General features: G+C 27.3%; 2 protein-coding genes across 3 annotated transcripts in view; one reads left to right on the top strand and one right to left on the bottom strand.

Moving 5' to 3' along the window:
• Nucleotides 1-3,283: 3,283 nt before the first annotated feature.
• Nucleotides 3,284-7,177, bottom strand: LOC136080382 (uncharacterized). Its single transcript, XM_065796998.1, has 4 exons — nucleotides 6,918-7,177; nucleotides 3,814-6,620; nucleotides 3,403-3,655; nucleotides 3,284-3,298 (listed from the first exon to the last, which is right to left on the bottom strand). Exons 1-4 carry the CDS (start codon nucleotides 7,065-7,067, stop codon nucleotides 3,284-3,286), a joined length of 3,225 nt encoding a protein of 1,074 aa, XP_065653070.1. The 5' UTR covers nucleotides 7,068-7,177.
• An 18,720-nt stretch (nucleotides 7,178-25,897) lies between these two features.
• LOC136080868 (uncharacterized) overlaps nucleotides 25,898-27,083 on the top strand; it is a 5,726-nt gene continuing 4,540 nt past the window's right edge. Inside the window, exon 1 of one of the 2 annotated variants that reach the window (XM_065798207.1) lies at nucleotides 25,898-27,083. This exon is cut by the window's right edge and continues 1,258 nt beyond it. The gene's annotated coding sequence lies outside the window, so the exon portion shown is untranslated. The other variant, XM_065798208.1, reaches the window with a different exon arrangement.

Below are 27,083 nucleotides of genomic sequence, written 5' to 3'. Positions count from 1 at the left end.
CGGTCATATTTTCATAAATCGTGGTTATGGCAAAAAAGTGATTAGACCAATATCCAATATGTCTATACTGACTTTACATTAATTTTAGTAAAAAAGCGTCCCTTAAGCACAAATTTTGCTTTTATAATCAACAAAAATCGATTTTGGGATGTGCTGTTGTATTTTTAATCCCTTTAAATATTTAAGATTGTGATTTTTATATCAACTGTGCAGAAATGAAATTTTCATGCATTCTATTTCCAAGTTTTGTGAATTTAGTAGAATACTTATTTTAATTTTATCTTTTGAACAAGGCATACATAGCTTGTTTAAATGAAAATGATGACTTCTTCCTATGATGGCTTACTGACGAGTTAGGTGTGTTGCAATATTGACGAGTTGAGAAAACTTTTTTTCTTTCATAAAAACAACATATTTGTTAGTGAAGTAAAAAGGAATCTTTACTTCACTAAAAAATTTTTGGTTCAAAAAACACATAAAATGCAATATCTCATATGCGCATGCTGCTGTGTAGCACGAAAGGGTTAATTAAGATGATTACGCGTAATTTCTGGCATTTCCTAGGGAAGACTCTAAGGTAAAATGAAATTGTCAAGTTATCCTTGATGCTAACCAGCCCCATCCTCCCCTATGCCATCATAGGAGCAGTAGTTGCCTATGATGGCATACTTGTGCTTTTTTTTTAAATAAAAATAACTAATACAACTGGTAAAAACTCTTGGAGTAATTATTGTTCTACATGTAATAAAGAATGTATTCATATCAAAACTTTTGTTCATGGTCTACAGGATACTGAATAATGAAGCTATTAAAGTTAAGTATGCCATCATAGGCATCTTTCCCCTATATGTATATATATATATATATATATATATATATATATATATATATATATATATATATATATATATATATATATATATATATATATATATATATATATATATATGTTTGTATGATGATGTAGCTTGATGAATTTCTATCTGTTTTATATTTTCATGAGACGTGTACTAAACTAATTGATTAATTACTTAAAGCTTAAATAATTCTAAAAGTTATTTATTATTGTAATTAGCCGTTAAGTATAATAAATTACAGCGTGAAGGAATCTGGGAATTACTAACCTGGTTAATTATAATATAGATTGATTTTAGAATAAATAAAACTTATAGATGTAAATGGTTAATAAAAATGAATTAACTAGTTGTTAAGAACCGTTTTTTCTAAGAATCAGGCAAATTCCTGAAACTGTGGAAGTGACCTCCTCCAAATTGCTTGAATTTTTTATATATTGATCAGAATATAGAAAAAACCTGTTGGGGAAAAAAAAAAATTTCAAAAATGTTTCGTTCACTCGGAATCTGGGCTTAAATTTTTGAGATTTTTTTAAAAATTTTTAGAAATTTAGTTTTTGCCACCTTTGAACCCATTTTTTTGGCAAGGCAAAAAGTTGCACATAGCTTTTGTAGTTAATATCAGACGTAACCCAAAAGCTCTCTCCAAAAAATATAAAAAAGTTGCGTGACACTGTGCGGTTGGCTAATTATCATAGTTCAAAAGTACAAAATCAATCAGTTTTGTCAACTTTTAATCGGAGTTAATTCTAGCGGCGAAGTGTTGCACACAATTTTTCTTTTAGGATTTGAAATTATCAAAGGTATTGAGTCTAAAAATGCAAAGAAAGTTATGTGATACCTAAGGCCTATTAATATATTAAGGCTTGAAATTGGAAAAAAATGTTTTAGTATACTTACAAAATGAACCATTACGGCAGAGGCGCTTAGTTTTGTAAAAATGTAAACATATCCAACTGTCAATACAAAAAGGTCCTAACATAATAATAAAAAAAATTCGTGTGATTTTGTCACACGCATGATATAACATGAATTAAAAACTGAACAAAACTCTAACATCAAGATAACTATATTGCTAATTAAATAAAACATAAATCAAACATTTAAATGTTTTTCCATTTAAAAATTAGTTTTTCATTTATTAATAGAGTCATTTACACACATTATCCACCACATCACACATAATTTCTACTCTGCTGCAGTAAGTTTCTCTAAGAATAATGATATGACTGTATTATAGTCTTCTTCGGATAATGAATAATCGCCACAACCACTGATTAGAAAAGGAGCATTTACTAAACAGATAATTTTATCAGTTTGGTTATTTATCTCCTCGGTAGTAACTGGCCAGCGAAAAGTATTCTTCTCTTGCCCGTTAATCATACAATTAACTCTGATTCCAGTTATAGATAGGGGAGACCGGGGCTAGTTGGCTCGGTTTTTACTCTATGAGCTGTGTAGCCCTAACAGTACATTTTTTTAAAAATATTAAAGTGTAGTCTTAAAGAGTATGGATTAGGGTATCTTATAAAATTTGCATTCATTTAAAAAAAAAAATTCTTGGGGCCTTTCCGGACCCTCAAAAAAAAAAAAAAATTTGCGCCAACTTACCCCACCACGGGGTAAGTTGGCGCAAACTATAAAAATGATTATTAATGCACTATTAAGTGAAAAATTAATAGAAATTTTTTTAAAATTAATTTTTGCAACAATTTTATCGCAAAATTTAATATTACTTTTAGCTGGTACCAAATATTAGTCCGTATAAAAGCCAAACAGTAACCCACCTTTTATCTGTGGAAAAAAAAACTAAACTAAATTTTTTTAAATTTTTTTGTAAGAATAAATATTTTCAATATTGTTAAAAATAAAAAAAATTAAAAAAAATAATTTTATAAAAATAAATATTTTTTTCCATAGTAAATGCTATGAGCCAACTTACCCCGTAAAAAATTTGTCAACTTACCCCGAAAGCTTTTTTTTTAATAAACAGTCTATAGATCCTGAAAAACGGCAGCTTTGAAAAAAAAGTCTGGCTGGATATAGTAAACCAATTGTGACTGGAACTTTTACAATAATTTTTTTTTCATACGACTAAATATTTTCTTTGTAGAGTAAAAAGGAAGCGATGTTCTAAAAGTTACGTTTTTGTCCAAAAAACGCATAAATCTCAATATCTTCCATGCGCATGCGCAAATCCTGACAATACTACAGTGAATGATGAAATGGTCAATGAGGAAGTTTCTGAGTAATTTTTGTCACTTTCTGATGAAAGGCTCTAAAGATAAACGCAGTTCGTCAACTTACCCCTGCGGCCAACTAGCCCCGGTCTCCCCTACCTAAAAGTATTAGCGCAACATTTAAAATAATATAATAAAGAGTTTATGATTTGTTTAATTTTGCTTACATTCAATAAAACTTGTAAAGTCTTATATAATGTCATTCTGAAATTATTTTTACATTTTATTTATATTCCTTTTATTTTAGAGCACTGTTTTGTAAAACAAAATAAAAACTTGAAACTAATATATACTTTGAATAATATTACCTCCACAATATATCCAATATTCCATTGTTTTTCATATGCAACAGCAACCCAATCATTCACTTTCCATACAAGACAAATTTCTTTTGCAAGATTGGCGATGTCTTCCTCATATTTATTATCATCTTCATTGTCTCCTGCCAGATTAAAGTCATCATTTTCGCCATAAACTTCTTTGTTATCGTTAACCTGACTATTTTCATTATTTTCTGTTGTCGGTTCTACCAGCTTACCTTTTCTTTTCAGGTTACTAAATCTATAACAATATCAATTGTACATATTTTTAAACATATGTAAACAAACACACAAAATTATAACTTTCACCTAAATTTTAATTTCATATTTGTAAAAGAACTATTTAACAGTCAGAAACATAATCTAATTTGCAAAAGTTTTGATAGCAACAATGCCTACCTTGAAAATAAAGATCTTATCTGTTGGCTAGTTACATATTGATCAGGCGGAAGTTCTCTCCTCAGCTGCATGTGAACCTGCTCAGGGCTCATTTTATTACCTGATTCTTCTCCACGAATAAAGTATTTATACAACAGTTCTTTCTGCTGATTTGAAAATCTAAAAGAACTTCGAACTGGTAATGCCCAACCTTGCAATAGAAAAATGTTCATGCAATGTGGTTTGTCTTTTACGGAAGCACTGTTAGAGGATGAAGAAATTGGCATATTTAGTTGTGAAGTAATTTTCATCTTATGAACAAACGAGTTGCGAACTTTATCCAATGATGTTAATGATTTCGGAACTGTATGAAGACCGGATAGCATGTGTTCTTCTAACTCAGCATCGCTTTCAAATGATAAAGTACAATTCATTTCAGTGCAAAATCTTAATGAATATAATTGCCTGTCACTTCTTTTCTGTTTTTCCTTAAGTGACTTGTTACGCTTAATTGAATTATCTGTTTTGCTATATGGCAACAACAACTTAATCGAGGGTTGAATTTTAAGATTTCCATACTCTTGTTCAATTCCCTCACCGATATTGATATAACGCCACATCTTCATACTTTTCTCACCAAACTCAAATGAGTGATAGTTGCTAATGTTTTTAATCTTTGGTCCAGTAACTACAGTTTTATCATTGCTAATTTGAGCAACTGCTACTTTTGCATCTTTAGCGCCAAAACTATAATGCATAGCCTTGTGTATATCTTCAGCAGTCAAAAGATTATTACCAGAGTCAATGTAACTCCTTAAAATTGTCTTTACAACTGCACTCTCCCTGTCACATTGATCTTTTCCACAACAGGGTTCATTATAATCATATCTCAGCAACTTTATATCTCTCTCTTTGCATACATTGTAGATTGCTTCAGCTGAAAGATTTCCCTGATAGCAGCCGGCATTATCAGATTTGGTAAACATTTTCTTGATATGCGGTTGATCAATTCTGAATTGGTCTAAAACTGCAGTGGCTAACGAAGCAACATCACCTATTCCCTGATCACACCTATACATTGAAGTAAAGTAAACACGTTTGAATAACTTTCCTGCTATTTTTATGAAGAATATATCCACATGTAAACTCATTCCTTTCTTGCCAAAATACTCTCTTTGGCCCTCTCTGTATCGAACCGGAAGAATTTTTTGACAAAAATCTTTAAGCCAGAAAGCAGTTTCATCGTTTAATTGCTTAAAAGCTTCGATTTTTGCCTTTTTCTGTTGAGAATCTCTCATCAGGTGTTTTATGTAGTTGAATACATCCTTTACAGCAATTTCCAAATCATAAATAGAATCAGCATCGTCAGAATTTTGAATTGTTAGTTCTTTGATCATCTCGATAGCTTTGCACAAATCATAGCAATCGGCACATACCACTTCTGATATCTCTGTGTTGGATTGAAGATTTTTTTCAGATGGATCTGATAAGGCATGTTTTGAGCTATGAGAAGAAACGTTTGAGTCATTGACACTACAATTGGTTTGATAACTTGTTTTCAAATACCTTTTTCCTTTTTCAAGGGCAGCTTCGAGAGATTTAGAACTAAATCTTTGTGCCAATTTTTGTAATGTTTGAAAACCATTCATGCCTGAAGCAGTAACATCATCTAATCCAGCTAAGCTTTTTCGACTTGAAGGTTTTATTGCATGCAATACTTTCCACAAACTTGAATCAGATAATGGTATATAATTGTTTTCACTACAACTTTTTCGATAGAACATGATAGCGTGGCTATATTTTGTCGTCAGTATTGCATGCACTATCTTTTGTTCTTCACCGCTGTCGTATTTTAATTTGGTTATTCCATAAGCAACATCATGCGAAATACCGCTTGTAAATATAAAGTCTAAGAAATGTTCACACTTTGTTTGATCAAGACTAGATCGGACGAATACTTTCTTCTCTGGAAATGCCAACCCTTTATGAGATGCATGCCATTTTCTTGCTGTTTCTATACGATGTTTGGTACACTCAAATGTGTTCATTATAAACTTTTTGGTATACTTGGTATGGTCTAATAATGAGAGGATAACTAACTTTCCCATGGAATCGCTTTGCTTATATACTTTCTGAGCACGAATAATTTCAATTGGGAGAGGGCTATTTATTTCATCAACATTTTTACTGTTAAGAAAATCTATAAGTATTTCCTCTTGTCCAGGAGCAACAGCTTCCGCAAATTTTTTCTTTAATAAGTTTTCTAGGCGAACATACTTGCGTTTTAACTTATCTTTAGTAGTATCTTCCAGATATTTGAACTTCCTTTTTAATCTAAATTTTATTGGACTTGCATTAAGAACCTCAGTTACACTCTCACGGCTTCTTAGAGATTCGTCCAAAATCTCCTGTGAAACATTAATTTCACCGGGATCAAATTCTTCATCTGGAGTAGCAGGTGTCATATATGTTTGTTCTTGTTGTGTTTGTGTTTCTGTACATAAATTGGTGTTTTCGTTGACTCTAGATAAAGCAGTTTCTTGCTTTAAATGGGTAAAACACAGCATTGCACCAACTGAAAATACTTCATTGTATCGCTTTGACATTGATATGACGACATGTATTGGTGACGCCCTTAAAGCGGGAGATTTTTTTCCTTTTATATTTAGATGGTGAGGATGAAAGCATGTTTTTGGAGGACTCCATGCAATACCAAACGTGTACCGGTGAAAAGCACATATTTGTTCATCCTTTTCAAGATTTCTTTTAAGTCTATTTGCAATAAGTCCATTTTCTTCCCAAATATTATTATCGTTTAATCGCATGACCTAAAAACAATTTTTTAAACAATTATTAAGTGTGTCATTTAAAGCATTGTTTATAATCTGACTCTTCACGAAAAATGTTTACAAGTTTGAAATACATTGTTGTTATTATTAAAATATAATATTGCAAGAGTGTGATTAATTTAGTGATTATTTATTAAAAGAGTGAGGAATTAATTAAAAGAGCTATTTTTTTTTGTTTAAAGAACTTTGTCTGAAAATCTTATTGCAGAGAAGTTATAAAGTATGTAATTATAAAAATTATATTACAGTCTGCGTAAATTTAAAATACATAATTACCTTTAAGTTGATGAGGTGTTTCTTAACATCAACATCTCCCAGCTGATGAATGTAGAACATTTTGTTTATAATTTTATGTTTTTTGAATGATCCACAATTTCCTTTTGAAAAGCAACAACAGTTTTCATAAAAATATTTGTTTTGTTTCATACTCAACTAAAAACAAGTTCTATTTATGCAGTACCTATTTCTCAATAGCAATGATAAAATATCTACTCTATTTATGCAAATTTTAAAGATCGTTAAAATAAAGTTAAGACATTTTTATGGTAAAGTAAACAACCGCCCACTAACTTGTTTCTCCACAATCGTGATATCAGCGATTCTTCTTCCATTCGATCACCACAAGTTATTTGGTTATGACGTAAATTTAAATAATTCACTTCTGATCATGTATTGTTTTTTATTATTATTTATTTCAATTGTTATGATTTCTATATCATAGTCAGAAACGCTTAAATTTTTCTTAACATTACGTGCAATGTTTTGTGTAATGCTAAATGCTAATTTTGGATGATAGAAATTTTATTGTGAGCGAAAACCTCATCTGTGTGTCCAAAAAAATATCTCTTCGTACTTAATCATTTTTAACAATTTGTACCTTTATTTTTAACTTAATATCTAAAGATCACACGAATTTTTTTTATTATAATGTTAGGACCTTTTTGTATTGACAGTTGGATATGTTTACATTTTTACAAAACTAAGCGCCTCTGCCGTAATGGTTCATTTTGTAAGTATACTAAAACATTTTTTTCCAATTTCAAGCCTTAATATATTAATAGGCCTTAGGTATCACATAACTTTCTTTGCATTTTTAGACTCAATACCTTTGATAATTTCAAATCCTAAAAGAAAAATTGTGTGCAACACTTCGCCGCTAGAATTAACTCCGATTAAAAGTTGACAAAACTGATTGATTTTGTACTTTTGAACTATGATAATTAGCCAACCGCACAGTGTCACGCAACTTTTTTATATTTTTTGGAGAGAGCTTTTGGGTTACGTCTGATATTAACTACAAAAGCTATGTGCAACTTTTTGCCTTGCCAAAAAAATGGGTTCAAAGGTGGCAAAAACTAAATTTCTAAAAATTTTTAAAAAAATCTCAAAAATTTAAGCCCAGATTCCGAGTGAACGAAACATTTTTGAAATTTTTTTTTTTCCCCAACAGGTTTTTTCTATATTCTGATCAATATATAAAAAATTCAAGCAATTTGGAGGAGGTCGCTTCCATTGACTGCCTGATTCTTACAAAAAATGACTCTTAAAAGAATTAACTTTGTTTCGATCGCCTAAACTTACGTAAAACTTTATCTTAATTATACGCAAAAAATTTTCTTATTTTCTAAATTCACGACAAAAAACTTTATTAAATTCAATTATTGCGTATTTACCATGGTTGCGAAGATTTTTAACTTCTTGCCAAAGTTTTTTTCTCTCTTCCATCGTCTCTTTAGCAAAGTCTTCATTTATAAATATTCCACTTCCTTTAAGGTTTTTAAGTGAACTTAAAATTTTAATTTTATCATGGTAGTTTAAAAGTTTTACGATAGTTCTTGGTGTTTTAGCTTCTTTGTACGACCCAACTCGATGTGCTCGTTCCATAATAATTTCAGTTGAAATTTTAAGGTTGTTTGTAAATATTTTTTTCACAGATTTCTCACAATCACTCCAACTTTCTCCTGGTGAATCTTTTAGACCATCGACTCTAATGTTGTTTCGACGAGAGCGGTTTTCTAAGTCAGTTCTTGTTTATATTTTTAATTTCAAGGTCATATTTTTTCCTTATCTGTTTTAATTCTTCTTTTATTTTTTCTTCTTGAAAGTTGAGACTTTCTTTCACATCGTTTAAGTCTATTTCAATATTTTTCATATTTACTTTGTTTACATTTAGTTCATTTTCAATTTGTCCAGTCTATCAGTAATTATTTTTATATTTCCACTCACTATTTGTGTAAAGTTCTATTTTTGCATGTATTACATTGTGATAACGGTAATACTTTTTTTTTTGCTATTTATATTCTTGCTTTGAAGGGGCTTGGTGATAAGACTGAATTTGTCTTTTTCTTGCCCCAGCCGTGTATATACATTTTGTAAAAGCCTAATTTTGTAAAAAAAATTCTTTATGACAAAATACATACATAATACTAAATAATAATAATAATTAATATTAAAAAAATATATTTCATTTACTTGTAACTCTTACGTTTAAAGCATAGAAATTTTGGAGAGAAATTTTGGGGGCTTTTTGATATAAGAATCAACATATAAATAATTGGAATTTCCTCTATGCCTGGAAGTTATCTTAAAGACCAAAAAATGCTAGATCTGTCCCTGCTATAAGTAAATAATAAAGCATTTAATTACAAATACATCTATATTATAAAAATTTTTAACCTTAATACTAAATGAATTTTTAAACAGTTATTAGATTATTAATCTCAAAATATGTAAAATTTTAAACATCACTGTGTTAGTGTTACGAAGGTAAAAATTACAGCCTGGAAAGTCTTTGAATTTTTCTTCATTTATTTTAATATTTTTTTTTTTTTTTAATTTTTTTAGGAAAATTTACCCTCCTCAATTTAAAATTTACCCTTAATTTACAGTAAATTTTATCGGAAAATTTTGAATCAAATTTTACCGAAAAGTTTACATCAATACACTGGTAAAATGTAACTCAGCTATTATTTTAAACTTTCAACAACTTTAGCAGTAACAACATTTGAAAACAATTACAACTGTTGTAATTGCTTCCAATTGTTGTACAACAGTACGACAGTCTAACTGTTGTACAACAGTTACACAATAACTGATTTTTAATCAAAAAATTTTCTAGCGTACGTTTTACAACTGAGCGTCGGTTGTACAACAGAATATTGTTAATTTGGATGACAAATAACTTTTAATTAATTTATAATTATTATTAAAAATATTTCAAGTTTTATATATATATACATGTATATGAATATTTACATATATATATATATACATATATATATATATACATATATATATATATATATATATATATATATATATATATATATATATATATATATATATATATATATATATACATATATATATATATATATATATATATATATATATATATATATATATATATACACATATATATATACATATATATATATATACATATATATATATATATATACATATGTATATATATATATATATATTTATTTATATATATTTATATATATATATATATATATATATATATATATATATATATATATATTAAAATATATATAAATGTATATATATATCTTTTTTTAAACAAAAAATATTTCGTGTTTAAAACATCAACAGAAATTGATGTTTTCTTACTTTATTTTTAGGACCAAAAATTTTTAAATTGGTCTAATATATATATTAATAATAGTCTTTAGTACATGTGTGTGTGTATATATATGTATGTATATATATATATATATATATATATATATATATATATATATATATATATATATATATATATATATATATATATATATATATATATATATAATTTTCACGTTAAATTGTTACATTATAATTGTATCAAAATGTAAGATAACAATTATACAAACATATATCGTTACTTTTTCTTAATATTACCACGTTTATTGCTAACGCAATGTTTGAAAAATATACTCAAGTATGCTAAAAAATAAGAGTTTATATAAGAAGCTAGCATTGAACAAATTAAGAAAAAATCAGTAAGCAAATTTTTGTACTTTAAAATACTCTTTTTAATAGCTTTTTTAAAGCCATTTAAGTTTTCAAAGTCAATAATACTTTGATTAAGTAATAAAAACTTATTCCAGATATGAGGTGCGCGATAAGCAATTTTAAAATGCTCAAGCTTAGTTTTGCATGAAGGCTATAAAAGGGTACTATTTGTGCGCAACAGGTATTTATTATTATATTAGATATAATAATAGACTATTAGAAATTTACCTCAAAAGCACTTTTTAAAACTTCAAATAGCAGGGACAAGGCGTGTTTTACACGTTTAAAAAACGTTTTAACACGTAATAACACTTTGTTTACGTGTTTTAACACGTAGTTACATTTTGTTGTAAACCGCATCACCTTTAACCACATAATTTAGATTACTTCTTATTACATACTCTGCTTCTTATTTCATATTTTAGTATTTTTTTCAGCGTGACGTCGATGTTTTACTTTAAAGTTTTATAGTAATAGTAAATGTAATATAGATGCTGTAGTGAATAAAATCGCGAAACACATATATGGTTACCATGGTTATATATACGTTATGACAGCCTACACTACTCTTTATTTTATTAATAACAATTTACAATTTCCTAAAAATCAAAATTTTATATAAAAAAATTTGAGTTTAACAAATTTCAAAAAATTTATAATAAAAATATATCAAGTCTTGCTTTAAAAGAGTTCAAAAACTGCGCATTCACCACATGAATCGGTAGTGTATTCCATTTATTCCCAATACGGTTACTAAAAAATGCTCGAGACGAAGAATGCTTGAGATTTTTATATTGTTCAATAATTTGTACTCTTATATTAGATCGCCGCGAAACATGTACGGAATTTAGAATATCTCGAGAATTTATCATTGAGACATGATCATGTTTTGGAAAATAAGGTAAGTGTGGGTATTAAGGCCCGGCGGGTAATAAGGCCCACTAATCCAAACTTAGGGAAAAAATAAATTGTGAAACTTTTTTCGACATTAAAATATTAGAGTTATCTGGTTTTATCACTGGCAGCAAAAAAAAATCAGCATTTCTTTACATTTTCATTTTTTTAGGTGGGCCTTAATACCCACACTTACCTTATTTCAATTGACACTTAAGCTTTAATTGGCGATAGCTTATTTGTAAAAAAAACTTTGACGTCAAAAGTCATTTTTGACGGAAGTTGAAGCTTTTTTGACTTTATTTTGGTATTTTTTGGGTGTGAAGCAAAACTTTGATTGTCGAAAATTTGATTGTCGAAAAAATGAAAAAGGAATTGTGTCGCAAATTGTCGAATAACAGAATAAGGAACAATGTTGCAAATGAATTTAATTAACAGTGTCGAAAATAGAAAAATAAATAAACTCGCAAAGGAGTTTAATGAATAGTGTAGAAAACAAAAAAAGGAGTAGTGTCGCAAATGAATTTAATGAATAGTCGAAATGTGAATGAAGAGTGTCGCAAATGAATTAAATGAATAGTGTCGAAATGCCGTATGCTATAAAGGTAAGCAAAACGAGTAAGCAATTGCTGATATTACCGATTTGCAACACTATTCTTTTTTTTTTGTTTTCGACACTATTCATTAAATTCATTTGAGACGCTATTCCTTCTTTTTTTGCGACAATAGGTCCTTTTTAATATATTCGACACTATTTCAAAGTTCATTTTTCGATACTATACCTGTCACCCATTTTTCAGTATTTAAATATTTTTTTCAGGTAGAGTTCTAGAATAATAATATAACTTAAAAACCTTTTGTTATATACAGGAGTTATTGAATAAATAAAATATTTTTTTAATATTTCACAATACTTTAAATAGTAAAGTTATTTTTTTAATTGGATAGATCAGACTGTCGTCAATTTTATGAATAATCAAATAAAAGTTTCCACGTGACGCAAATGTTTCTTTTTGTTTTGTCTAAAATCTCTAAAATGTCTAAAATGGTCAAATAATTCTTCAACTAACTGTATGACTGTTGATAAACATGTTCAAAAAAATATAAGATAAAATGAATCATTATAAAAATGAAAAAGAATAATCTAACTAAAAACCAGCTGTTTATGAAAGAAACTGCAAAGTATTTAATGAGGCATCATTTTTATCTGATTTAAAAAAAAAATTTTAATGGTAAGGTTGCCAAAGAGTCTTGTGATAATGACTGTAATAGCTTGCTACTTAAAACTATGAACACTATAAATAAATTGTTCGATATTAATGCTCCTTTTAGAAAATTAATTAAAATTAATATAAACTTTTTGTAATGTAATTTTTTATAATGCTATTTTTATAATGTAATTTTACAATGTCTACATAGTAGACATTTTAAAATTACACAATCCTAAAAAAAGTTTATGGCAATTTTTTGTGTACAATTTTACAATTATGTAAACTACAATTTTACACCGCCCGAGAGGTGTGTAAAATTGTAATATATAATGAATTTTATCAAGTTAAAAATGTAAAAGTATATCGAAGATATTGAAAATAAGTAAAATACTGAAAACAATAATAATTTTTTATTTGGTTTACTTCCCAGTGGGGAAGTAAACCAAATAAAAACAAAAATTTAAACCGGTAAAGTCAAGTTATCATTAAAAATAATAAAATATAGCTAGAAAATGTAGAATTATTTTAATTTGATCTCGTGGGGACAACTTTTTGTTTCTCTGAGTTGGATGATGCAGATCATCTTTGAGCATTTCTTCAAGGTTATCAGAAACGGAAACAGGGACTCGGTACCACTCACGAAAGGCAGATTCATAGATATTCTCTTGAAACTTGCTTTCTTGAAACTATTTGATGTGTTAATATATATATATATATATATATATATATATATATATATATATATATATATATATATATATATATATATATATATATATATATATATATTAATATATATATAAATATATATATATATATATATATTAATATATATATAAATATATATATATATATATATATATATATATATATATATATATATATATATATATATATATATATATATTAGGTTTAAACCTTATAAAAACGTCTAAAAAACGTTTTAAAAACGTACCGTGCACACTGGGTTGTTGGGAACTTTCGCAATCTATAAAGCTATTTTAAAAACAAAAGATTTTTTTAAACTGCAAACAACATTAAACATTTTGCTAAGTCTCTTAGTCAGAGAGTTGCTAAGAATACATCAACGCATTTTTTTTTAATTTGAAACATTTCTTATCTTCTATTAAATAACACTAATGAAACCTTTGTTTCATTAGTGTTTGTTAATAGAAATACTTAAGAGAGATGCTCAGACAAACAATAACACATTTTGTAATTATTTGTTTTTGTGTTAGAGTAACTTCAGAGTACACCTCAAAGTAATACAAAGTATAATACGAAAATTAAATTTTTTAAATTGTGTTAGTTTATTATATTCTGCTTTTAGTTGTTTAGAATTGTATTAAAAATTATTCAAAGTTGCCAAGAATTTATATCATAAGGAAGTAAAGCTATAAATAAACCCAAGATGGGGGTAAAGCTTCAGTTAAACAATCTAAAATAATTTTATTTTTTTGCTTGTTGCGTTCTTATGTGAAGACTTGCTAAAAGTAGTAACTTTTTAATATAAACATAAGGAATATCTATTGGCTTCAATACATACATCGACTCTCTTAAAGTCTGCTGCTACCAGGGGTTGCTGCTACATCGACTATCCTATAGCCTGTTGCTATAAGGGAGTGTTGCTACATCGGTTATCTTATAGCCTGCTCCTACAAGGAAGTGCTGCTACATCGACTAAGGGTTTGGCATGGGTCAGCAATCTTTTTTCTTTTATTATTTCACTTAATATTCCTAATGTTTAAAAAATCTCCTCTGACGAGAGCGCAACAAGCGGAAAAATAAATTTATTATAGGTTACTTAACTGTAGCACTACCCCAACATTGCGTTTTTTTTTTTAATTTAAAACTCAGCAGTTATTACAATAAAAAATGACACTATAGAACAAAGTTTTGTTGTTAAAACACAATAATATTTTTTTTATTAGCCCTGTAAAATAAACAGTACTGCGTCAGAGTTAGATCTTGAAGATCTCTTAGATTTTCAAAAGGATTTTCTGACAGACCACCTCGACAGGTAAAATTCAACAGTATATTCTTAGATTTCAAATTATTAATTACAAGTTACATTCTTTAGTAAAAATGCAATGATATAATATTTATATTCATACATATATATAAATATATATATACATATATATATATATATATATATATATATATATATATAGTTCTATAGTTTGTTGGCTTTAGGAAGAGCGGAAGGAAAAAAGTGATTCTTATGCCAACACATACGTCACTTTTAATTACTTTTGACTTTCATCCAACATTTCCGTGTTGGACGAAAGTAAAAACCATTAATTTAATTACAAATTAATCGTTTTTTAAAAAAACCACAAAAACGCAAATTTAATTGACCAGAATGTTTTTTAAAACATTCTGAATGTTTTTATAACATTTTGAATGTTTTTAACAATATAAACAATGTTTTTATTTTTATTTTTTTTAATAAAATGTTTTTATTTTTATTTTTTTTAATAAAATGTTTTTATTTTTATTTTTTTTACTGTAAATCATGCGCGGAGTGTTGCTACATCGACTATCTTATAGCCTGACTCGCAAGGGAGTGCTGCTACATCGACTGACAAATAGCCTGACTCGCAAGGGAGTGCTGCTACATCGACTGACAAATAGCCTGACTCGCAAGGGAGTGCTGCTACATCGACTGACAAATAGCCTGACCCGCAAGGGAGTGCTGCTACATCGACTGAGGGTTTGGTTGGGGCAGGCAGTCTATCATTATTAAAAAAAAAAATTCCGGTCTTGCATTTTAATTTTTACTTTTTGTCAACAAAATATCGAAAAAACTTTCGGACAACATCTAAGGGTTCTATATATATATATATATATATATATATATATATATATATATATATATATAGTATATATATATATATATATATATATATATATATATATATATATATATATATATATATGTATATATATATATATATATATTATATATATATATATATATATATATATATATATATATATATATATATATATAAATATATATATATATATTTATATATATATTAATATATATATATATATATATATATATATATATATATATATATATATATATATATATATATTAACACATCAAATAGTTTCAAGAAAGCAAGTTTCAAGAGAATATCTATGAATCTGCCTTTCGTGAGTGGTACCGAGTCCCTGTTTCCGTTTCTGATAACCTTGAAGAAATGCTCAAAGATGATCTGCATCATCCAACTCAGAGAAACAAAAAGTTGTCCCCACGAGATCAAATTAAAATAATTCTACATTTTCTAGCTATATTTTATTATTTTTAATGATAACTTGACTTTACCGGTTTAAATTTTTGTTTTGAATAAGTAAGTTTCAAGATTTAATTTATTATTTCTGAAAAGGTTGCAAACATTCCAACAGTTTTAATTTTTTTTTAGTTTCTGTAAAACTTGTGTTTTACACTAGTAGGTTTTTGTGTGGTTGGAAATATTACTCATTTGTATAATTCAAATAAGCTCTTTTCCCAATAGTATTTAAAGTAGTTTAAAACAGACTTCCTAAATTTCAGGAACTGCATCATTCTATCATGTTGAGCGAAATTTCTATGGTGTTGGAAAAGACACTGGCCATCAAGCAGTTCATGCAGTCTTGGACAGTTTGTTTTGTCGACGAGAAGAAGTTGTTCATTGGTCTGATCCTGTTGACAGCCTATCCAGTAAGTTCTAAACTGTGGCATAGATTCTAAGTGTGTGTGGTTGCATATACTGTAGTCACGTACAAATCATCCCTCCATCAAAAGATGAAGATGCATTCTCTCAAATATATTATATAATCTGCACTGCCTATTCACCTTTAGAATACTTAGTACAACAATAACTAGCTAGTCTGAAAAATTTAGATTGCTTTTTAAAACATTTTAGGTGTTACATGAATCAACACTTTGAGACGCTTTTGAAGTATAAGGTGAGCAAATTTTTACAGGAGAGTTATCTTAGGTGACCAAGGCTATCCCTGTAATAATTGGCTCATCAAACCTTACAGTGACAACCATACAGCTTCCAAGCGTTGGTTCAATGATGCACATCAAAAAATTGAAATGCGATCAAGCGATATTTTGGGATTTTGAAACACAGGTTTCACTCTCTACAAATTCCAATTCGATTTCGTAAAGTGAAAAGTGCGGCAAAACTAATCGTATGTGCTTGTATGATTCTCAACATGTGCATTAAGGTGCAAATTTTGATCGCAGGTGTACGCTGCGATCAAAATTTGCAGTTGTTCAACTAATGTAAATTTAAAAAATGTACTTCAGTGAAACTAAAATTTTGTGTTTTTTCCTAGTTTATTATATTCTGCTTCGTTCAAATAAATTTTGTACAGTTTGCTTGAATAGAATAAAAAATTTTGTATTTACTTATATTGTACTGTTTAGATAAATGAGATATGCCGGAACTAAGGGATGTTGATATCTACTTAATTTTTACCTGACACTAATGATAAAAATTTATATTGAAATAAATATAAAATATTCTTCAAGCGTCAACTCATTAGCAGCTGTGAAATTTTGCAGATTTATTTAATGTTAAGTTTACACATAGAATTTTATAATTAAATAAAAAAAATTTTTAAGCAATTATGCCGCCACAATTAAACTTTCGAACAAAGAATTCTTTTTGATACGGAATTTTTTCAAAAAATAATTAAATTTTATCTATGGTTCTGACTGAAAAAGATTATTCGGCTTGAATGTTTCAACATTTTGATGCGTTACATACTGGATCTGATCATGGAGATGTTGTTGCTCAAGAATTATTTTTTTCATTTTGGCCTTAAATCGAGTTTTCTCCATCAGATGGCGTTCAGCCCTGTACTCAGTTCTTTTTTTAGCATGTCCGGCTCCTGCTTTATCTTAGCTTTCTTAAATGCACCGTACTCGTTATCCGAAAAGATCTTAGTTGATGATGATGCCTATCGTTTTGAAAAATTTTTACCGATAGTTGTAACAAAAAATAGAGACTTGTGTTTTATAGCGTTTACAATTTCAAATGAATTAATTTTTGCTTGCTTTAGATATTATCAATTAATGTTAAGTATTTTAAAAATCACAAAGTTACATTATTATAGATTGACTACTTGACAAAAAGTAGCTATATTATTATTTGGCTGGGCACATAGGAATAAAGAGTAATACATAGTTATTATATAGGTTTTACAACTCTTTTAAAATAAACTTCTTACAGAGCAATTCTAATAGAGCTTGTTGAGATAACTGGTATATTCTGGGAAATTTATCTTGCAAAAAAAGACTTGAGAACTGTTTCGAAAGACATTTTAGTGACGGATTTAGTATAGGCACTGGATTAAATGGCAAAACAATGTCAGAATTTGATGTACTTGATTCTTGCCCAATTGAGATATTTATAAATTAGAGAATTTGTTTAAAATTTAAATGAAAACACTTTAAATTTTATTTTACACAGATTTCAATTATCAACCACAGCACATCTACTACATAATTTAAACATCCATGTAATTTTTATTTGGAATATTTTTATCAATAACAATTTTAACAAATTAAAATAAAGTTTTTAAATTCTCTACACTTATGCGAAAATTAATTTTCTTATAGCAATGCAAAACCGAGTCTGGGATGTTTACAAAGTCATTTGAAATCTTCATTTAGATTGGCAAGTGAGTTTATTTGTCGAAACCTTCTTTCCAACTCTAATGTCATTAACTTTGACTCGGAGAATATGCGCTGATTCTTTTCCGATAATGTCCATCACAGTGCACTCATAGTCAGAAAGTTGGCCACCTTCAGCACCAGATTTCTAAAGTTTCTTTGAATGTTCAACAGTGACGAAGAAAGACCACGAGCCACTATAAGTTTTTTAACTTCTTTACCAGTTTTCTTCTTTATCATTTTCTCTTTTTTTTGGAAAATGAAATTAGCCATTACAGTTTTCTGTTCTTTTGTTAGCATTTGCATAAAATTATTAGTCTTTTAACTAATTTTTTTTGTTTTGTTTTCATGTAATTATTGTATAGAAAACAATCTCCTTTTGATAGAATTACAAGATGACAAACTATGATTATGTTTTTTTATTTATGTTGTTAATTTATGCAACAAGAAAGTCAAGCCATAATTAAAACCATAATTAAAAGTAATAATTAGAATTAAAAATGACACTAAAAAGCAAATTACTCAATAGCATTCCTTTATTCAGGAGCTATCCTTTTTCTCAACTGGTCTGAGAGTAAGTATAATTAATGTTCCAAACATACAGAACCCGAAAAATCAGAACAGCATACCATTCATTCCATCCGCTAATTTTAATTATGTTCCGGTAGCCCCTGACGCTGCATTATTATTATGTTTATTCTAAAGTATTATTATGTTTATTCTAAAGTTCTGCCGTATTATTATGTTTATTCTAAAGTTTTTATCTTATTTATCTGTAAATAAAACTATAGTTTTTAAATTATTTAAAAAATAAATTTGAAGAAAAAACCAAAACATTTAAATGTTTTTATCATTAAAGGCGAGTTTCCACTCATCCGTTTTTCAACGGGAAAGGGAAAGGATAGGAAAAAACAAATCAAGTGAGCATTTTCGATTTTACAAAAAAACGCCAATTACATAAAAACATCATTGTTTTATAGGACGCGTTAAATTTTACAATGTAATTACACAATTTTTAGTGTAGTTACACTATTTTCCGCGTCATTACATTGTAAAATTTACAATATTGTAAAAGTTTTATAGGATTGGCCCCAGACTATAAATCAATGCTAAAGATTATATTATTTTGCAATTTTGCAAAAAAAATAATCATTTGCGGACGTTTTAGATCAAGTTTCGATAAATTTTGCCAGTTTTTAAAAATAGCATTTGGGAGAAAAACAGTAAAAAATAACCGCCGTGCTAGTGCATAATAAGTTCTATATAGTTCTTAATGTTCCCTGTCTATAAGTAAGCATTAAACGTCCATTAATTCATATATCTTTGGTCAAGCATGTATTAGTAAGATGGTTTTTTTACTCCGTTTAAAAGCAAAGATATCCACGCCATCAATTGTTATAAATAACAAAAACCTAACAATCGGAAACATTTGCGTCACGTGGAAAGATTTGTATTTGATTTTACGACAGTCTTATCTATCGAATTAAATGACGACAGTCTTATCTATCGAATTAAAAAAAGAACTTTACTATTTAAAGTATTGTGATGTATTAAAAAAATAGTTTATTCATTCAATAACTGCCCTATATAACAAAAGATTTTTAAGTTATATAATTATTCTGGAACTTTAACTGTGAAAAAAATTCAAATACTGAAAAATGGGTGACAGGTATAGTATTGAAAAATGAACTTTGGAATAGTGTCAAATATATTAAAAAAAAACCTAATGTCGCAACAACAAAAAAAGAAATAGCGTCGCAATTGAATTTAATAAATAGTGTCGAAAACAAAACAAAAAAGAATAGTGTCACAAATGAATTTAATGAATAGTGTCGAAAACCAAAAAAAGGGGTAGTGTCGCAAATAGGTATTATCAGAATTGCGTACTTGTTTTGCATTCCTTTATAGCATAAAGCATTTACATTTCGACACTTTTCATTAAATTCATTTGCGACACTACTCCTTTTTTTTGTTTTCGAAACTATTCATTAAACACCTTTGCGACCTTATTTCTTTTTCTATTTTCGACACTATTCATTAAATTCATTTGCGAAATTATTTCTTTTTCTGTTATTCGACAATCAATAATGCGACAATTTGCGACACAATTTATTTTTCACATTTGCGACAATCAAAATTTTGCGACACTATTCCGCCACACCCGAAAAATATTAAAACGAAGTTGTACTCAAAAAAGCTTCAATTCCCTTTTAAAACTAGGAATTTAAATTCTTAAGAGATTAGTAAAATCTAATTGTAGGGAGCATCCGTGCCAACCATTAACCGACTTTATATATGTATGTGTTTTTATATATATCTATATATCTGTATATATATATTTTTATTTTCCTATATATTTTTATATATATATATATATATATATTTATATATATTTATACATATATATATATTTATATATATATATATATATATTTATGTTATATATACATATATATATATACATATATGCTCAAGTATATATATATAATTATATATATATATTTATATAAACATATATATATATATATATATATATATATTTATGTATATATATATATATATATTTATATATATATATATTTATATATATATATATATTTATATATATATATATTTATATATAAATATATAAATATATATATATATATATATATATATATATATATATATATATACATATATATATACATATATATATATATTTATTTATATACATATATATGTTATCATATAATAATTTATATGTATGCATTTTGTGTTTGAGAGTAACCGAACTATAGATGTAGGTATATCTTATATTGTATTATTTTTAGCACTTCCCTAAACGACTACTTCTATGTTCTTATTGCTATTGCCAATAATCTATTGATACATTGATTTTTGATTCAGATATGATGTTTTTCTTTGTATTTACTTACTTGTTACATTTTTTCATTTCAGATTTATCATCTGATGGATTTATGCGATATAGAAGAACACAGTATTGTTATTTTAAATAATTTTGTGCATTGTAGTCTAGATTCTTTGTTAAATTAAAAAGCAGTGATGTAAATAAATAATGTTTAGTATTTTTGACAAACGGCTTATGTATATAAACATAAAAAGTTATGGATTTCAATAAATCTTAAGTTTAAATATAGTCTTTAATTAGAAAAGATCACAATTTGTAAGATTCTTTTACATTTTTTATTATTCAGTTGTAACAATAGTAATATTACTGGTAACATATTTAATGATAAGAGTGAAATTGAAGTGGATAATATTAGGCCCCAAATAAGTTAATAATGTAAATGCTAATGAGCAACTAGAAAATAGTTGTTGTCAAGTGAAAGAGATAGATCTAGGCATGATGAAATTAATCGTAGTTGAAATATAAGTAATGCTGCTAAGCAAGCAGAAAACTTACTTGCCAGAATTCAGTGTTAAGCAGTGTTATGTCTGTTAATTTGATTTTACTTTAGACAATTTTGAACAAAGCAAAGTATGAATTTTACTTTTTATAGTATCAAATAATAACAGTTTTGAATTTAAATGATTTTATATTTTTATATAATTTCAAACATAATTATGTTTTTTATTTTTTTTAGCTGCCATTTTCATCACTTAATTAGTTTGCTTACTATTGGAACATGGTTTTAATTTTGTAAATTTATAACACATTTTTTGTACTAAATTAAATTAACACATCTTTTGCAAATATGTGAAATTTACTCTATTAATCATTAGTCAACAGCTAGAGAGAAGCTGGAGTTTAATTAAGAAATTCTGGAAATTAAATCAAGGTAAAAATAATTTTGTTTACTGGTAACATAATAAAACCAGTTACTACTATTTATTGCGTGTATTTTTACTTTTTTTTAACATGCTGCTTTGGAAACACTTTCTTTCTCTCCCTCTCTTTCTCTCTTAGAGAGGAGATTAATAACACTTAAGTAATTACTGAGCTCTTAAGTATTTCTTAATACCACAATTGATAATGACCATTTATATATCGATTGTTCAAATATTGTAATAAATAAAATCTTTTTTAGTCCAAGTATTTTAGTTAGAAAAATATCTTATTAAGTTGTGATGTTATTTGCCAGTGTTACTACATTGTGTTGTCTAGCCGTTTTATAAGCTTTTCTTTTTTAATTTCTCTGGAGACAGTAATGTGTGCTTACAAATATTTTATGCAATGCGCTTTTTTAACTGTGTTTTGTGTTGATAGACAGCTGTTATAGCTGTTTTTTTATTCTTTATATTTTCTGTTATATTATTATCTTAATTCTACTAACAATAAAATGCAAATAATACTTTTTTAATTAACAATTGTAATTTTTTTTATTTTTTTTATTTATTTTTTTAAGTATTCGCAGGCTTTACATGATATTCTATTTCTGGTACCTGTGTTGTGACAGATTTTAAAAAGAACTTAATTGATGTTAATGCGGTCTTTGTGCCGTTAACTATAAGCAATGACATTGCTTATAGGGAGTCAAAGTTAAAATATTATTTATAGATAAATTTTTATTTAATTCTTTAGATAATATATCAAATTAATAATGCGTTTTGTTAATAATGATTTAATTCCTCATAACCCGTATTAGGGGTTGCTTACTGCTAGTTTATTATTATTGTTACTGTTGTAAATTTCTACTGTTGTTATTATAATTGTAGTTGTTATTGTTATTACTACTGTTATTATTGCAATGATTATTGCTGCATTACACAAGTAAACAAAAAAAAATTTCTGGTACCGAGCAAACAATTTGTTTTTTGTATAGCATATCTCGTATTGATTTCAAATATACAACTCATTTTTCACCATTACGTCAAGTTGTAAAGGTAGTTGCAAACATTTTATAACATTTACACTTTCAATTAAGTTGCAAAAGCGAATTTAAAAAATTGCGAAAAAAATCATAAATTTGGGCTAGTAATGGTACCAACTGTTTATAAAACAGTTGGCTAAGTGTTGGTAAAAGCGTTACGTTCTTTTCACGGTACCATCTAAATAGCCATCATTCGGCCCAACTGTAGCTAATAGTTGGTTATTAGAATCGGGCTAACTACTTATCGTCTGTTCTGGGTTTACTTTATAATACTCAAACAAGACTTTTTACTTTACAACATTCATAATAATATCACAATATTTTTATACCACAATGTGAAGTTTTTATATCACAATGTGATATAAAAAATAGTGTTTTTGAAAAAGTCCAATACATGACATAATGCATATTTATAAAAACAATACTTTTGACGTCTAAGTTTTTTGTACAAATAAGCAATCACTAATTAAAGCTTAAGTATCAATTGAAATATTTTCAAAGACATGATCATGTCTCAATAATAATATCTCGAGATATTCTTAATTACGTACATAGAATACATTGGTATTTTCTATAGTGTTTTACGGGTAATAAAATGTTTTAGTGAAAGAAATTATAGAAGAAAAAACGTCGGCCAAATACTGTTTATTTCGTAAAGTTATTTCAAACATAGACGTTAAAAATTATAACTCGCGTCGTATTTTAACATTTGCCTCTGGTCTACGCGTTAAAAGTCCATCTATTTATATGTCCAAACAAATTTTTATGCTTTAAAAGTCAATATAACTAAACCAGCTAATTAGAATAATTTAAAACAAAATAAAATACAATAAAAAAATATTACTTAATATTAACCCAGTGGGCACCCAACGTCGAACCAACGTTGGATTAAGGATAGGTTATGTTGGGTGACGTCGACCAACTATATTTAACGTTGTAATAACGTTATATTTACTAACGTTATTTTTCATCAGAATTTCAACGTTGTACTAACGGTGGTTTTGTAACGTTTGTGTTATAACGTTGTAATAACGTTGTAATAACATCGGCAACACTAACTCCAATTATCATCGGAAATACAACGTTGTATTAACGTTGGTTACACTAACGTTTTTTTTTCATCCGAATTACAACATTGTGGTAACGTTAGTTACACTAACGTTATTTGTCATCTAAATTACAACATTATGGTAATATTTGTTACACTAACGTTATTTTTTATCGGAATCATAACATTGTGGTAACGTTAGTTACACAAACGTTTCTTTTCATCGAATTACAACGTTATAACAACTTCGGTTCTAACTAACATTTTTTAAAATCGGAATTATAAATGTTTCGTTAACTTTGGGTGGACTTTTTTTCGTCGCAATTACATTCGGTTAATTAAAATATTTTTTGTCAATAAAATAGCTTATCGAATCAGTTTAATAATAAAAATTTATTTTCTATGAGACTGATGAAATATAGGCTGGTATGTCTATAAGATGTTTAGACAAATATAATTATATTTGTTTAAACAAATTATCTTGTTTTTTTTAAGTAATTTGTATTTCAAAACTGTATTAATATCTAGTTCTTAAGAAGTTAATTAGCTTAAGCTTAATAGTGCTTAACTATTATATAATAAAATCTATGATATTCAATCACATAGTAATAAGTAAACACCTAAATAATAGTAAACACCTAAGAATAATGCTGTTATTAATATAACTTTAACAACATCAACTTTAAAAATAAGAATAAATTCTATTTTTAATAACAATAGGAAAAAAGGATATACATAATATATATATATATATATATATATATATATATATATATATATATATATATATATATATATATATATATATATATATATATAAATATATTACACTAGTTTTTTACTAATTAATTATTGCTCTGTTCTTTAAGAACATTGAGCACTCTATTTGTAAAATACACTAACATAATTTACATATATATATATATATATATATATATATATATATATATATATATATATATATATATATATATATATATATATATATATATATATATATATATATATATATATATATATATATGTATAGACAGGAATATGTGTTTTTTACCATGTTATGTTGCTTTAAAGAGACCAGAATAAATTATTTTTTTCTTTTTTATTAAATAAAATATTGCAGGCCCAAATCAAATCCTTAGGAGATGGTGTCCTAAACCAAAGGAAACATACACAACTCCAACCCTGCCCTAACCCTGCCCTAACCCAAACCCTTTTTCTACTCTTTGTGAGTTGTCCCTAAATCAGTTGATGTGTTTACTACTCCTTGTAGGTTTTCCCTAAATCAGTTGATTTATGTACACTCTGCTTTATAAATAAATAGATTAGTTGAAAAGACACAAATAAATAATAAAAATAATACATAAAAAAATTAATAATAAAAAAACAGTATAAAACAGTAAAAAAAAGCGCAACTAAAAACATTCTGATTTAATAAAAAAAAATATTCTGGTCTATTAAGTTGAGTTTTGTGGGTTTTTTCAAAAACAGTGAATCTTAATTAGTTTCGGCAAGTTAAAACAATATAAAATATTAATTTTGCAGTGATTTATTATCTTTGCTTGCATTTGATGTCATTTTCTACTATCAAGATTTAGAATTTTGAAATAATATACTTAAAACTTTAGGGGTGGGAGGCTTTAACACCAAAAGCCCCCACACTTTTAAAAGTGAGGGTGTAGGCTCCACTGCTTTTTTACCAGAGGTAAACTTAATCTACAATCTTAATCGCCAACAAAACAATTTTATAGAGGAAGCTTTATACTCAAGTGATGAAAATGATTTATTACCTCAACAAACATTCTGCCAAAGTGAATCAATTATAAATGAAGAAAAAAAAGATAATACAAGTCAGCCAGCATCATCAGAATGTTTGTTTAGTGAACCACCATCAGATTCATACACAAAATTTAGTTATGGAAATGATAATATCTTTAAGTACCGTAATGTTTTACAGGAACAGTTTGCTTCATGGGCTACTAAAAATAAATGCTCACGTGCTTCAATGAATGAATTGTTATCCATCTTGAAAAATCATGGGTATAAAGACCTGCCCATAGATAGCAGAACGTTGTTGAAATCTCCAAGGTATGTAGAATCACTACCTTTAGGAATTTCAAATGGAGTTTCCAGACTTCTTGATTCATATAAGGGCAATGTTAAAGATTTAAATCCCATATCTCTTGTTGTTAATATTGATGGATTGCCTTTATTCAAAAGTAGTTACTTACGATACTTTGTTCGTTTAGTGGGTTGAGTTTATTCTTTGTTGCTGTTTGTTGTGGAACTCATAAACCAGATCCAGTGTCTGATTTTATAAATGATTTTTTAGAAGAGTATAGTGGACTAAGTGAGGATGGTCTTAATTTCAATGGACATTTGTTTCAAGTAAAGTTAAAGTATTTGTGTTGTGATGCACCTGCAAGAGCAATGCTTAAATCAATCAAACCTCACAATGGTTATAATTCGTGTAAAAGGTGTATAGTAGAAGGAGAGTATAAAGAAAATAGAGTTGTATTTAATGACATTGGATGTGCTTAAAGAAGTGATCAAGATTTTTCACAAGAAAAGTATCAGCCATCGCATCAACTAGGTAAAAGTGTTTTTGTAGACTACGGTTTTCCATGTGTTTCGGGTTTCGTACTTGACAGTATGCATTTAGTTATGTTAGGTGTAGTTAGGCGTATACTTCTTTTCCTGAAAGAAGGACCTAGAATTTGTAAATTATCACAATTACAACTTAATGAGATATCAAAAAATTTGGAATATTTAAAG

This window comes from Hydra vulgaris, chromosome 05, assembly GCF_038396675.1.
Source record: "Hydra vulgaris chromosome 05, alternate assembly HydraT2T_AEP".
In the NCBI taxonomy this organism is placed as follows: domain Eukaryota; kingdom Metazoa; phylum Cnidaria; class Hydrozoa; order Anthoathecata; family Hydridae; genus Hydra; species Hydra vulgaris.
The sequence above is the reverse complement of the archived record's forward strand: the minus strand, read 5'-3'. Positions and strand labels throughout refer to the sequence as shown.

Bases quoted from the DNA above. Each gene is read 5' to 3' on its own strand.
- LOC136080382 (XM_065796998.1), bottom strand. From the start codon at position 7,067: ATGAAACAAAACAAATATTTTTATGAAAACTGTTGTTGCTTTTCAAAA. The intron at 6,621-6,917 runs GTAATTATGTAT...AATTGTTTTTAG, and splicing joins AACACCTCATCAACTTAAAG to GTCATGCGATTAAACGATAA. The intron at 3,656-3,813 runs GTAGGCATTGTT...ATATTGTTATAG, and splicing joins ATAAGATCTTTATTTTCAAG to ATTTAGTAACCTGAAAAGAA.